At 38.2% G+C, this 15,245-nt stretch overlaps 1 protein-coding gene across 1 annotated transcript; it reads left to right on the forward strand.

Moving 5' to 3' along the window:
- The first annotated feature begins 6,972 nt into the window (after nt 1–6,972).
- On the forward strand, nt 6,973–8,966 carry LOC306867214 (C-type lectin domain family 4 member C-like). The gene is made up of 4 exons (XM_079412803.1): nt 6,973–7,569; nt 7,754–7,881; nt 7,993–8,099; nt 8,209–8,966. The coding sequence occupies exons 1-4, from the start codon at nt 7,506–7,508 to the stop codon at nt 8,387–8,389; spliced, it is 480 nt and encodes a 159-aa protein (XP_079268929.1). The 5' UTR covers nt 6,973–7,505; the 3' UTR covers nt 8,390–8,966.
- The last annotated feature ends 6,279 nt before the right edge of the window (nt 8,967–15,245 follow it).

Raw genomic sequence — 15,245 nt, forward strand, 5'->3', positions numbered from 1 at the left:
ACTCCACATCTAAAGTGACTAAAAAACAGTCATCTGGAACTCTCATGTCACTTAAGACCTTCAACACATAAGTGGTATCCTGTATACAGGAAAGAAGCTGCTGAGCCAGAGGCTTGATGTGAAAGTCTATAAATTGCGAGGCTGGCTCTTTGAGAGAACCATTGGACGATATAATAGGCCTGCCCGGAGGAGATTCAAGAGAATTATGAAACTTTGGGAGCATATAGAAGGTGGGTATTGTAGGATGTTGACATAGGAGAAAATCATGGTCCTGTTTTGAAATCCACCCAGTATCCTTGGCTGTGAGCAACAGTTATTTTAATCTCTCTTTTGTGATGTCTATTGGATTGGACAACAGCCGTTGATAATAGTCTTGATTGTTCAGTTGCCGTAAGGCTTCTTCAGCATATCTATCTCTGTCCATTACCACAAAAGCCCCCCTTTTTTATGATTATAGACTCGTTCTATGCCAAATTATCTATGGTCAGTTTTTGGGATTTAGTCAAATTCTCCCTGATTCTTAGATTTGATGATTGAAACAGTCTCTCAATGTCAAAGTCCACCTTTTTTGTAAAAGCAGTCAAAGTCACATTCGAAAGTGGAGGCATAATGTATGATTTTGATCTAAAGGGAGATCTTTGGACTGTACTCTCATTTCTCTGATTATTTTGATAATACCAAACTTTGAGGTGGAGACTTTGGTAGAATCTAAATAGATCCCCCTTGGTATTAAACTCATTTGTATAGTAAGTGGGAGAGAAAGAGAGTCCTTTGGACAACACACTAACATGTATTTGGTTTAGTCCAACAACAATGTTTTAATGGACATGACTTTGCCCAGGCATACCTTCATAGAACCCTTTGTCAAAAATTAATCAAGGAAAACTGACATAGCCAAATTTGGAACATTATTTTCATGATGGCATGCAAGATCTATGCCTCATTTCAGCATAGATAATTATAGATCATAAGATTTCAGCCTCAACCCAAGTACTTCAGGTCTTCCCCGCACACCTGTAGTAATGTACTTTTATTTGAATTCAAACAGGTGATTCGTTTTGCTCACTATTTCTGATAAAAGGATAAACCCATCTAGTTTTCATTGGGGTCCTTAACAAATATGCAGAAACTACTGTACATAAAGCAAAACAGACAAAATACAAATAGCTCTCGACAAAAACTCTCCCATTTCTAGCCACTCCCCACCACACCAACCCCTAAAAATGTCAAAATACATGCAGTAAATGTACAAATACTAATAAAAAGGTCTGCATGCATTAACTTGTATACACCTTATACACATTACTTCTATATCTCAAGTTGAATTACAAGCAAGATCAGGCTGTTTGAAGATAAGTAAAAAGACATGCCATAAATTTATGAATTAATAATGCTGTGTGATGTCAAATGAAACAAGATTCCACATATTTTATGCTTAATTTATATATCTTTCCCTTTTCCTCCAGCTATTACCTTGAATCAACCATGAAATCACTTTTTTTTTTTAAACAACAATGTATGGAAAAGTCAAGTCACCTTTGTTTATATATATATATATATATATATTTATTTATATAGCACTTTATACAATACGGATTGTGTCAAAGCAGCTTTAGAGTACTAAATAGGGAAATAGTGTGTCATAATGCAAAAGGATAATAGTAAACACTCAATTTTCAGTTAAAGGCAGTTCATCATTGATTCAGTGATATCATCACCCAGATCAGTTCAGTTCAAATAGTACCTGTGCTTTCAAGTAGAGGATATCACTGGGAATTAATTGAAAACAAAAAATGCTTGGAAATACTTTATTTCTTGCCGTTCACAACAATTTCCAGTGAAAATACATCATGAGTATGCATATTGGTAAAACGAGCCACAAGGCTGTATTTAATAACACTGGACCATGTGGTTAAGTTCACTTGAAAAGCACCAGCAGAACAGGGAATCAAGTTATTTGTCAACTGTATTAACATGCAACATAAAGTAAAATTATAACATAATTTTTCTGTTACATACTATCTATATAAGTACTTAATGTAAGTGTAATGTACAATGTGCTTATAACACAGTATCTGCAGGATTTTTTAAATCAAATGCATGTTAAAATATTGTGCATTAAGTAAAAACATTGGTAGATTTTTTTCATTTGGTCTGAACAACAATGCCGATTCATTTTCTGTTAGCAGGGTTCCCTGGTAACGGCAGTACACAAAGCAGCACAGCATCTGACTTTAAAACATGCATGGCTCATTTATTCAATGAAATCACAGCCTTTTGAAGTTAAATCGTCACATGAAGTGATCATAAAAATCATAAAAAAAAAAAAATCTTAATTAGGACTTTCTTATAAAATTTAAGACATTTGTATGGCCTTAAATTCTATATATTCGATAATTATAAACGAAATAACCATCTTTAAGAAAGAATTTATGATGTTTATCTTCTATGGTGCAGTAATATAAAGTTACACAACAGTTATATCCTATAATACACTCATACCCCTATAATACCTATAATAACCCCCATACCCCTATATCCTATAATACCCCTCTGGACAAAAAAAAGTCACAAGTTCTCTGCTGCTGCACTGCAGAATAAGCGAATGTGGGGAAAATGCAAGTAAAGAAGTAGCTTTTACATTTCAGCCTAAATTTGGTAATCGATGAAACATCATGAGGTCACCAAAGTCATCTTCATGAATTTCTTACCAGATTTCACGGCAAATCTGCCCAATATCGAATTTTACATTCTGGTCTGAGGGTTGTGCTACAGGGAATGTCATGAGGTCAACAATACTGACAGGATTCAATGCCTGGGAAGCTTGAGAATGCTCAGCAAATTACTTCCAAATCTGTTCCTAACATTTGTTGTATACAAGTCAAAAGTTTAGCCTTGAGTTTTACACAAGAGGAAAGGTCACAGGGTCAGCACAATCATAGGAGTATGAATACACTACCCAAATATCATGTCATGATATTACATCTGGTAATATCATATGTGCAAAGTTAAAATTTTTGGCTGAGATTGGTGCACCTATAATAAGAGGTTTGTGCATCTTCAAGGAGCATTCATGTGCTTACTGAATTGTTTGGCAATCTATAGACAGGTTTAATTTTCAACAATATAGAAGGCATCCAGATTTTGATGTGGTAACTCAATCAGCATACAAAAAATACACAGATACTGAACAAGTCCATTACCTGTAACACAGTCCTTTGTGCAGCTTCCATCTGGGGAAATACAGAAAAAGGTAGGATAAGAAGGTGAAACTCAGCTGTTTTAGAATGAACAAGGTGTGTAAAGCATGAATAAATACACACAAATTATGAAGAGCAACAGTAACGGGGATATTCCATCAATACAGCTAATGAAAGCTGTGCTCTCTTGAAAAAGCCTGGCTTGAATTAACATTGACTTTCACTACAGGCTCACGCCATTCCACTTAATTTAGCCATGCCTAGTCAACTTGAATAAGCATATACTCTGCTTGTGCATGGAGTACACAAGCAGCCCTGAATAGCGGAGAACATTTTAAGGCTTGTGTCATGCAGACACAGTTGTTCCTCAAACAAATTGATGAATTTATCCCGTCTTTCCTCCATCCAAAACTTCAACCAGCCGAAAGTTTAGTAACTTGACCAGCTGACTTTGCTACAAGCTGACTGGCTGTTGAAACAGGTGCCATGCCTTAGCTTGTCAATTTGCCAGATGCTGATTTTAGAATATGAGTTACAGCGGCGGCATCAGCCCGCTTTGAGTCGAGCTGAGACGGGCCAGTTGACGTTGCTGCAACTTTTCCCTGCAATGTTCCTAAGCCAGGCTTTTCCTTTATCCACCTTGATGGAACACCCCCGGTCTATTTTTGAGAACAAACAGACATACATATGAATAAATTACCTAAATTGTGTTTTCTTCTTCATCCTCACTGGTGTCTGGACTACTGAGGCCACTTTGATCTTCTGCTTCAACACGTAGAAGGGCAGAGGCCTCGGGGCCTGAAGCGGTCTTGTACTATGCATGCATTTCTTGTACTCAATGCATGTCTTAGTTCAGGTTTACTCTATACAACAGAACTGTAAATAAATTCTTGTGAAGCATCTGAAAACTGACGCATCACTGCCATGAACCTCCCACGGCCATATTTGAGAGACAGTGCTCTCTCCAGTCAGGGAATGGACAGAGAATGCAGAGAACTACAACACATGTACACATACCCACACATGACATTAGTAGTAGTAGTAGCCCTTTATTGTCACTAGTCACAAGTACCAGCGAAATTAGCCATCAACCTGTCCATACATACACAAACATACATACAATATGACAAGGGGGTGGCAGGACAGGAAGACAGTCAATTTTTTTTCTCCCCTCCTTCCTCATGTTTAAGCTGTATTTCTTCCTCAATTCCCTATGCTCCTATGGGAGTACAGTGTGAGAACAGAAAAAACACCCCAGCAACAAAAGCACATAATCAATACACCATAGACACTCGACTTGCAACAGGTGGGGGGGGGGTTGTTTCCAGAACGACCTTGTCCGAGGCAGTTCTGTTGTTTTGGGAAGCCAAAAGATGATAAGATTGTTTGGTCTTAGTGCGAGCAGCTGCTTACCAATTTCACAGCTACTCTCTTTGTCCATTCTGGTCTCCAAGTCCATCAATTTTTCTCAGCACAGCCGTGAGCTTCTCCGTGATAGAATCCATATTGCAGTTGATGGTTTCAGTCTCAGTGCTGACCGCTCTGCCCACTGCTTCAATCATGATGGGCAGCCTTGTGAGGCTTTGGACAGCTGTTCCCGTCTTCTGAATTCTCTGATAACCCAGGGCAAATCCAATCAGCAGAAAACCCGTTATCATGGTTCCGAATAGGTAGATGTCTTCAATGTCCTCCACGGAAAGAGCCGCCAGACACACGACCCGCCATCTCTCCCATGCGTCCATCGTGTAGCCAGTAGTGAACGTCCCGTCCGGACAATTGGGCTCCCCCGAGCCCAGGGCTCTTGTAGAGAATATGGTGTCAATTGCGTTGAGAGACCAGTTGATCAAATCCATGATTTTTCGGTTTGGAGAGCAGTGCAGAAAGAGTCTCTCAAGTGTTAGACAATAGACAAGACGAGAGAGCAAACAGGGAAGTTAAGGGGAGGAGAGGAGAGAAAAAGCATCCGCCTTCGCAGAGAGCCAAGAGAGAAAAAAACGCATTTATAATTACGCATCTGACATGAAATGACGAAACAGCACAGGACTGCAGACACCAGGAGAATAAATGGGGAGACAAACGAGGAGGACACAGGTGAAGTCACTGAAACAATGAGATAAAAGGAGGGCGGGGTCAGACAATAGAAAGGAGAGCACATGGCACAAACCACAAACCATGTGCTCAAACAAACACAGTGACATCTGGTGGCCAATCAGGGCACACCAGCAGGCCCGTGACACAACCCCCTCTTTAAGGAGCAGATTCCAGATGCTCCACACACTAAAACAGAAATCAAAATGTCTAGGAGGGAGGTGGGCCAGAGGCGGATCAGGGGGAGGGATGGTGGGCCGTGGTTTGGGTCGTGGATGGGAATGTGTTTAATGTTGGGGATTTGTCGTGTTGCATCGTGCCGCGCTGCATCCAGTGTAGACAGCGTCACTGATTATAAGGGGTTATTTTGTCGCGGTGAAACGCAATGCTCACATCCGGTGTAGACAGGGGCCGTTTCTCAATATGCATTCTTTTCTGTACTTGCGTTCTTGTGGACTTGTGAAATGTCATCAGTCGTGGCCCAAGTACTGATCCAATTCAAAGTTCACATCTACAGTACAGTTCAAATCCCCGGATGTGTTCTTGCTCCGCCCCTTTTATCAAGGATGCATCCAGAGGTGACTTGTGCAAACTTGAGGCAGCCAGGTATCCCAGAATGCATTTTGCACCAATCAGTGAGCGTTAATGGCGGCAGGGAAAACCCACATAATTTTCAAAATATTACGTTATTGTGTCGTGAAATGCAGTTCTAAGAGTATTTCAGGCGAGAATGTAGTTATTTAAAACTCAAATCTGCGGTTTATTTAGAAAGACAGCGCCTATTTGAAAATTTGTTTTGCTGATTTCGGAGATATGAGTTCCAGGCGATCAGCGGGCGCTCAGTGCTCATGTATCCGCATAAAGCAGCCTCACCGCGGCTAGTCCTTCTGACATTTGCCACTGGCTCTGATGTCTCTGTAGTGGTTAAACATGTGTTTTGGGTATATCTAACAGTTAAACTTTGATCTCATGAATCTATTATTTCTTCCAGGACATATCGTTTTGGCTGAGCACAAAGTTATGTTTCAGAAATTATTATTATTAATCGTTATACAGCGCGGACTTTGTTGCATACATTTGACCGAATGCTTTTGTCTTTATTTCCTACTACATAAGTCTTATACTTTATACTTTTGGCTATTATTGTTCATTGAAACTGACATTTAACAAAAAAGGCAGAGTTGTGCTTGTCATATTTCATTTTATTATACATTCAGTGAAGATAATCAGAGTATATTATGTGCACATATTACCTAAACAACATATTCATATGTTTTATATTTTTAAAATGAAAACGAAAAGGGTTGTGTTTTATATTTTGAAAAAATATAAAAGAGTTTCTAGGTTTTATAGGTTTAAAGGGGGTCGTGATAAAAAAAGTTTGGGAACCACTGAGTTAGAACCATTCTCTAATATAGAAGAATATCTGACACTGTGTGCGTTTAATATCTAATATATAAAATCTCATAAGATAGCTAACTTCCAAGTTTGATGCTAATATTAAAAGTAAAATACATTTTAATAGCAAATAAATGTTCTTTTAAAATCTGTTGCACAGTTACACAAAAGAAGTCACTCCTTTAAGTTCACCAATCCAATCACAGAAGATTGTGACATTTGAGTTAACTTCCTACATGCTGCAAGTTCCTTTTTGCATAAAAACATGAACCACAAACATACAGACACATCTTGAGTACAACGAAGTAAGAGAGATTTAGTTAGTTAGATATGACTTATAGCTTTGTTTAAAACTTTGGTAAAAAAAAGGTTGTAGCCATCCAAACCGTGGAATATGTCTGGGCATGTGAATGATGGTATGGATAAAGGTTGGAGAATGGACTCAGAAGACAGAATAGAGAAGATGGTTGATATCTATGTGAGTGCCGAGGCTGTAAGAGATATGAAACATAAAGACAAAGAGGACTTTGACACCCAAACAACCAAAACCCAAACACTTCAAAACACAGGTAACTGAGATTAATTTACTAATACATTTACTCATGAGAGCAGATGTAAATTGGATGGAGAAATGGAGAAGAAAATAGACTACTATAATGTCTGTCATTTTCAGGAAGTGATTCAGTGAGGAACAGAAGATACAGATCAGCTGTAGTGTGTTTGGTTCTGCTGTGTGTTCTTCTGCTGACTGCAGTCATAGTGCTGTGTGTCAAACTCATATCCAAGAATGAAAACCTGATCACTGAGAGAGAGCAGCTAATGCTCAAGAACACAAACCTGACCAATGAGAGAGAACAGCTGAGAAATGAACTTCAGATTTGTGGTAAAGTTTCTATTGTCTATGTAGTTATTTGCTATACAGCAGACATTTAAAAACCATGAGTTGGGTTGTGGTCTCTGTAACTTTCTGTGCACACAATATATGATTATTTGATCTGTTATAAGATACAGACAGATGAGTGTAAATGGGAATAAAAAGCTAACAGCTGAACTGCTTCTGTTAACAGTTGGATGGACTTGCTATCAATCCAGTTTTTACTACAAGTCCAATGAGAAGAAGAGCTGGACTGAGAGCAGAAGATACTGTACAGAGAGAGGAGCAGATCTGATCATCATAAACAACAGACAGGAACAAGTGAGTGAAAAGCAGTTTTATGTGTTTATAGTGTTTAGCAGCTAAATGAGAGATGATCAGATGAAGTGTGTCTATTCATGAAATAAATGTGCAACTGTTTCTTTTGCTCAGGATTTTGTTCAGAACATGTCTGGTGCTGATGTAGTTTATATTGGTCTGACTGATATTGATGTAGAGGGCAGATGGAAATGGGTTGATGGCAGCACACTGAACTCTAGGTGAGAAATCACTGAACTGATCTGATTATTATGTAATAAATGATTCTCAGTCAGTATCATATCACACAGAAAGCAGCACTGATCATCTAATGCTGACCTGTACTTTCAGCTTCTGGGCGTCCAATGCACAAACAACAGAGCCAAATGGAGGAAGAAGAGAGAACTGTGCTGTGACTGTGGCTATACCTCCACCAGAGTGGCCTAATTTAGTAGGATGGCTTGATGTTGAATGTAATACAGCTTATCAATGGATCTGTGAGAAGAGGATTTCACGAATCAAACTGCCATAGAAACATCACACACCTTTTTGACACAAGTTCAACAGTTCAAAACTTGTAATAACTGATTCTTATCTAAAGCAGTATTTCTCAACCTTGTAACTAGCAAATGCCTACAACTGCACATTTAGAATATTTCTTCTGTCAGACACCCATTTCATGTGCTGGAGTTTCTTCTAATGACCGGATGAGTTGAGTTAGTTGTATTTTAGGGATGAACGATACCTCTAATTTTATTTTTGATCCGATACGGATATTTTCAAGCCCAGTATCGTCAATATCGATACAGATACCTCGACTAAACTGATCTTTTAAATTATTGAAAGAATATAATCAGTAATTATACTCACTTAATATTACGTGTTTTTTTGTTTTGTTTTTTAACATTTCATAGACTTTTTTTGTTTAACTGTCAGAAATAAAATAAATTGTATTTTAGCCCTTTACTGGGGCAGTAACCTCAAAGGTGCACCTACCCTAAAAGAGAGCTTATTAGTACATACAAGTATGCATGCTTTAAGGGTAGATGAGTTACAAAGGTGCACCTTTGAGGGTACCTCATGAAAAATAAACATGGTTTTACATAAGTACTACAATGTATTATTATTATTATTATTATGGTAAATTTGTGGTTACTGTAGTTTTACTACAAATACTGTGGTAAACTGTGGTTACTGTAATGAAACCATGGTTATTTTTTTTAAAGGCTCCCAGGCTGCTGTACTCCTAAAGGTCAAACTTTAGTATGTTTTTTTTTCTGACAGATTTATTAATAGCAATTACAGAACCTAACACAATCCATTTGAACTTTTAACAACCAGTTTAAATAAATGTACTTGCACAAACTAGCCTATTTAAAATAAATATTACATAATTAAACCACGCTTGGGGTTAGAAAGATTTAGTAATATTTGTTAAATAAGCCTTTGCTCACCAAGGTTGCACTTATTTGAACAAAACTACAGTAAAAACAGCAATATTGTGAAATATAACCATTAAAATTACTATTTTCTATTTTAATATATTTTAAAATGTAATTTAAAATGCATCTGTGATCAAAGCTGAATTTTCAGCATCGTTACTCCAGTGTTCAGTGTCACATGATCCTTCAGAAATAATTATAATATCATTTGCAATTATTATTGCTGCTTCATATTTGTGTGAAAACTGTGATGCATTTTTCAGAATTAATTTTATACATAGTAACAATGATATGTAATGTAATGTAATAATGCGGCAATGGTTTATCAAGATCTACTTATGCTTCTGATGCTTTTGGGAAACGCAGCTCTATTTGAACAAACACTGTGACTGAGCCATGCATCAGGGGGGCGTATTACAGAAATATCCTAACTTCAAAATCTTATTTTATCTGTTTGGTAACCATGGTAATTTCAGTTAGGACCACATTTAGGACAAAAGCTATTACAGAACAGCATTTCTTAAGTGCGTTATCCTATCTTAACTACAGATAGGAAAGGGGTATTACAGAAACCTAACTTGACAAAAAATCCAAAAACTGTCTTAACTTTAGGACAACCCCACATCTGTCCTAACTTCAAAATTATTTGAAAGCTAACTGGAAAAACGCTTACAACTGTGCTGTCTGACAATGGTATTACATTTATTAATAGTTGAAAATGAAAAACGAGGATGTTTAATGGTAGAAAGACTCTTGGAGGACCCTGAAGATGTGTTATATTTTGGTAATTACAGACTGCCGCACAACATATTACAGTTAGCACAGAAACTGCAACCAGCATTATAGAGGCCAACAAAAGTGTCACGGAGCATTACTGGTTGTAGTGCAACTATTAAACTATTCAAAGTCACTGAAATAAGGCCATAAAACACATACAGAACAATTGTTCGCAAGACTTTTGAGAACTGGATGTGGTAGAATAGAGTTTTTGCTATAAAATGATATAGAACATTAGGTAACACTTTATTTCGATAGTCCACTTTAGACATTCTACTAAGTAACTTTGTAACTACATGTCAACTAGCAGTCATTAGAGTATTAGTAGACTGTCTGCTCAATATCTTCTAACACTTTATCTGGATGGGTCCACAACATACAACATACTGACTATAAGAAACTTTACAAGTATATGTCAACTTATTCTACTAAACCTACCCTACTGAGAGTTAGTAGACATGTAGTTGCAAATTAATCAGAATTAGTTGACACGTTGTTGACACATAGTTACAAATTTACTCATAGTTAGTAGAATGTCTAAAGTGGTCTATCGAAATAAAATGTAACCAAACATTAAAATAGATATAGAACATATTTATAGAACATTAAAAAATATTTTAAAATTTATTTTAAAATGCTTCACTTTATTTCATACATGTAGTCAGGAATTATAGTTTGGGAAAAGTCTAACTAGTAAAATGTGTACAAGTTACATCACAATAACAACTAATGCGGTTATTTTACTCTTGTAAATGATCTCTTCCACTGGATCAATCCTGAGTTATTCCTCTCAGCGTGTCTTCTCCAAAAATGAAAAGTAGCCGAGATGAACTTAATGAAATCCTCATGCTTTGTTTTACGGAGGTGATGTGGGCATTTACATGTTAATGCGTCTCACGTGGATATTTAGAATTTGAAAAGCTGAGCCGCGCGTGGTCATGGTCACGGTCACATTAGAGATGACGAGTTTAGACGGAAAAACTGGACATCGCGTTGTTTCATGCATATTACTTTCTCAGAGAATATTTGTTTGGATGTTATTATGACTATACACAAATAAAAGTAGACCCTTTGCAGTTTCAAATGATATATTATTATCTGTACGATCAAAAATGGTGGAGTATTTTTAGTTATTTTCAGAGACCAACACGTTCTCGCTCCCAACTCGTCACATATTGATGCTTGTTCAGGACCTCTTGGCGTCTCTTTTAGACGCACAGGTTACCCCTTTAGCGTCGTTTTTCGACGTGCAGGGTCCTCCGTTGCTTTAAATAAGAAACCCTTGGCATCATTATGCTGACGCGAAAGGTACTGGGAATTTTATCATCATGATTAAATTATATGTACACTAATGACTGATGACCGATGTTTTGTGTTCTTCTCTTTCCCTTTAAACTTATTTATGACTTATACACTGATTAATAAAAACCCACAAAGAACATTTGTAGAACAATTCCTAAAGAAATGCTCAACCTGGAAAGAGGTCACTGTCCATCTAGACACAGCCTTGATGATCCTGTATCTCCGCTCTCTGACTTCCTGAAAATCCACACAGCATCTCTAAAGTAAAGTCATGTCAAAATCAACTTCAACAAAGGCCAGGCATACACTGTGCGATTTTTATCCGATTTTGAGCCGAAGTCTGACTCATGCGACTCTTTTTTGAGTGAGGCCGAATGTCGTGCAGTGTTCGTTCAGTGTACAGGGGGAAATGAAAAGCGATAAGTCTCTCCCAACAGGCAATCGGACGGTCGGATGAATTTCTGACATGTCAGAAATTTTGGTCGCTCCTCGTGAGCGTATCACACAATTGACCTATCGGTAAGCCCCTCCCCTCGAATACAGACTAGCTGATGGCAGTCGAGTATCAGTTGCACGGGGAGCGGAACTCAGACATCTTTAGGTTTCAGTGCCATAGAGAAACATTGGAAGATCCGAAGCTCGCATCAGTTTTATGGGGTTTATGCTTCAAAAATGGAAAAACGATGTGCCCTGTGGTACTTGTAACACAGAGGCACTTCAAGACTGTTTTGACACCACTGACTGGAATATGTTTAACCCTCTGGGGCCTGAGGTGATTTTGGGGCCCTTGAGATGTGTTGACATGCCCTGATATTTGTGCTTATTTCAGCTACTTATAACATACTATTGACCAACATGTATTTTTTTTTGTATTCAGCACATAACTGTGCTACAATAATATGTGACCAAGGTGGATGTACATGTTTGCATTTGTTAGAAAAAAAATATTATGCGTGGCTAGTAAGTTCTGGGAAAAAAAAAATTGTAGCTGAAATAAGGCCATAAAACCCACACTAAATCGTCCTGAATAAGACTTTTGAGTAATCAGTCTTGTAGGCTAGAATATTTACTTCACAATTATGTGAAAATCATTCTGCTTAATCGTGCACAGAAAACAATATATTGATTTACATTTTTAAAGACATGTTTTGTGATCGATAGCCAATATGCAAGGGAGTGGTAATGGGCTTGAATATTAAAGGATTAGTTAACTTTAAAAAAAACTTTTGCTGATAATTTACTCACCCCCATGTCATCCAAGATGTCCATGTCTTTCTTTCTTCAGTCGAAAATAAATTAAGGTTTTTGATGAAAACATTTCTCCATATAATGGACTTCATTGGGACCCAAACGGTTCAAGGTCCAAATGACAGTTTCAGTGCAGCTTCAAAGGGCTTTAAACGATACCAGACGATGAATAAGGGTCTTATCTAGCGAAACGATCGGTCATTTCAAAAATAAATAAAAAAGTTTAAGTTTTATAAGCACAAATGCTCGCCTTGCTCTGTTCTGTGATGCGCGTTTGTGACGTCACGTAATACGCAATTACGTGGCTACTCGGCTGAAACGAGTATCCGGTACCGATAAAGCACTTTTGCCGAGTACGAGTATCATACGAGTAATACGAGTCAATATCTGTGTTCGGATTGAATAAAAATGATCATTGGGTAGCTGACTGTGTCTGCGTTCTGTGATAGGCTAGTCACAGCGCCCCTCTCCTACACACATACAGATTTATTGTGTTGCTGTGTCCCGCTCTGCTCACTCACTCACAGAACACTGAGAAGAGAACAGCGCTCTCTCTCTCTCTCTCTCCCTCAGTCACTCAGGTTCGCGGGTTTTTTCCGTTAAAGTTTAGGGTTTCTTCAGCTTCAGGTTTGTTTTTTACTTTGGTTTGTAGAACTTACTTATTAACCAGTAGAGTTTTGGTAAACGTGGGGTTTGTTTAGACGTGGTGCTTGGTAGAATGCGACTCGCGTCTCTGTCTGAGTTTTTTTTTTTTTTTACATACCGGTTAAAGCCCCGCCCATTTCAAGACAACCTGATCCACTTCCAGGTTAAATCCCGCCCACTTCCGAGTTAGGCCCCGCCCAGTCCGAGTACAGATACAGATACAGATAATGCTGTACTCGCTCATCCCTAGTCACGGTTGAGGTAATATAATTTATTTTATTACGTTTCCTGAATCCAAACAAAACAGAGCAAAATGTCCCCAAGTAATCAAACCCAATACAAATGAAGACAAAAACGTTCATTTTCTGGTTGTCATACACTCATTAAGTTACGATACATGAACAGTGTTGATCCTGCATGTTGTCATCCACGATTGTGATGACTGACCATAATATGAGACTTCTCCCGCTTACATTGTGATCTGTAAACCCTCGCTTCGAGTTACCCACCCTATTTATTTTTAAATATTTAAATTAAGTATTTTATAAAACCCTCCATGGAATATTTAATTCCCATTTAGTGTCCAAAATTGTGCAAAAACATCGTGGGACACACTGCAGCTGCCATTGAAAGACAGTGAGCAACTCCAAGGGAGCAACAGTAACTAAGGGGGGCAGAGCTTACCCATAGGTCAATTACAAGCAATGTAGACTGCATATCTTTGCAATTTACATCTGCTAGACCACATTTATCCATGAAAGTGCTATGTTTTTTGTGATAACATAAAAACACAATTTTATTCAAGCCATGGATGTAATAAATAATGTTCATTTTGAATAAGTAACTATAAATGTATTGACTGGAGCAGAGGTCCCCAATAGAGGCTGACATTTTTTCGGGAATCCCACGGGATGGGAAACAAAATCACTATTAATAACGTGATTGGGACGGGACTGGAAAAAATGTAAGCGGGAGTGGGCGGGACCGGGAATCGTAATAACACTATGATAACTATAACTATACAGAAATATACCTTTTAAATAAATAAACAAATTTTGAACTCAATATTAGTTGTCCTGTCTCTTTATGCTCTCCTCCTGTTTGCTTTGGTGTAGCCGGTTAAGTGAATGGCGTGCTCCACACACCCGTAACAGTTGGTGGCGATAGTGCCAACCACCAATAATGGTAGAGAAGAAGTAGGCTTCTTCACGCACTTTTTAGCCGCGAAAATCATAACCAAAATGGAGGCAGATGTGAAAGCTACACTGCAACGACTACTGTCTGAAAATAATACGTCAGTTGTGCTCACGGATATTTCTGGGTGGTCTGAAATAACTAAAAAAATTTTACGCGTTGAGAAAGATGACGTGAAAACGCCATACGCCAGCTGCAAGACTTGTAGACAACTGATTAAGTACTTTTCAGACTCAGGCACGAGTGGCCTTCAGCGTCACACATGCAAAGCAGCCCTCTCGAGGCAACCGACAATTTCTTCCTTCTTCCTTCCTTATATAATGTGTGTGTGTGTGTGTGTATGGATGGATGGATGATTTGCATAAAATTCAACATGAAACACACTGTGCATTGTTAAGATGACTTTCAGTTCAATAAAATAAATTACATTTTGGATTTTTATTCAACTAAGCTGGGCATGCTGTGATCTGTACTGTATTTTTTTTTACTGTAACTGACAGATTCCAGCCAAAAAAAAAACAACAACACGGGAGTGGCAGGGAATGGGAGTCATTCTTCTGGGATTGGGATGGGACGGGATTTCCCCCCAGTTTTTTTATGGGATTGGGATGGGACGGGATTTTTTTTGTGGGAGTGGGACGGGAGAGGTTTGAAAATTCACTCCCGTGTCACCCTCTAGTCCCCAACCACCGGGTCGCGACCCACTACCGGGCCGTGGAAGAATTCCTACCGGGTCGCGAGAACGTTCGGGGGAAAATGTGTATAGATATGATGCTCTGT

This window comes from Barbus barbus (genome assembly GCF_936440315.1).
Source record: "Barbus barbus genome assembly, chromosome: 4".
Taxonomy (NCBI): domain Eukaryota; kingdom Metazoa; phylum Chordata; class Actinopteri; order Cypriniformes; family Cyprinidae; genus Barbus; species Barbus barbus.

Excerpts from the sequence above, each read along its gene's own strand:
- LOC306867214 (XM_079412803.1), top strand. The coding sequence starts at position 7,506 with ATGCTCAAGAACACAAACCTGACCAATGAGAGAGAACAGCTGAGAAAT. Across the intron at positions 7,882-7,992 it reads TAAACAACAGACAGGAACAA|GATTTTGTTCAGAACATGTC; the intron begins GTGAGTGAAAAG and ends TCTTTTGCTCAG. Across the intron at positions 8,100-8,208 it reads GGCAGCACACTGAACTCTAG|CTTCTGGGCGTCCAATGCAC; the intron begins GTGAGAAATCAC and ends CTGTACTTTCAG.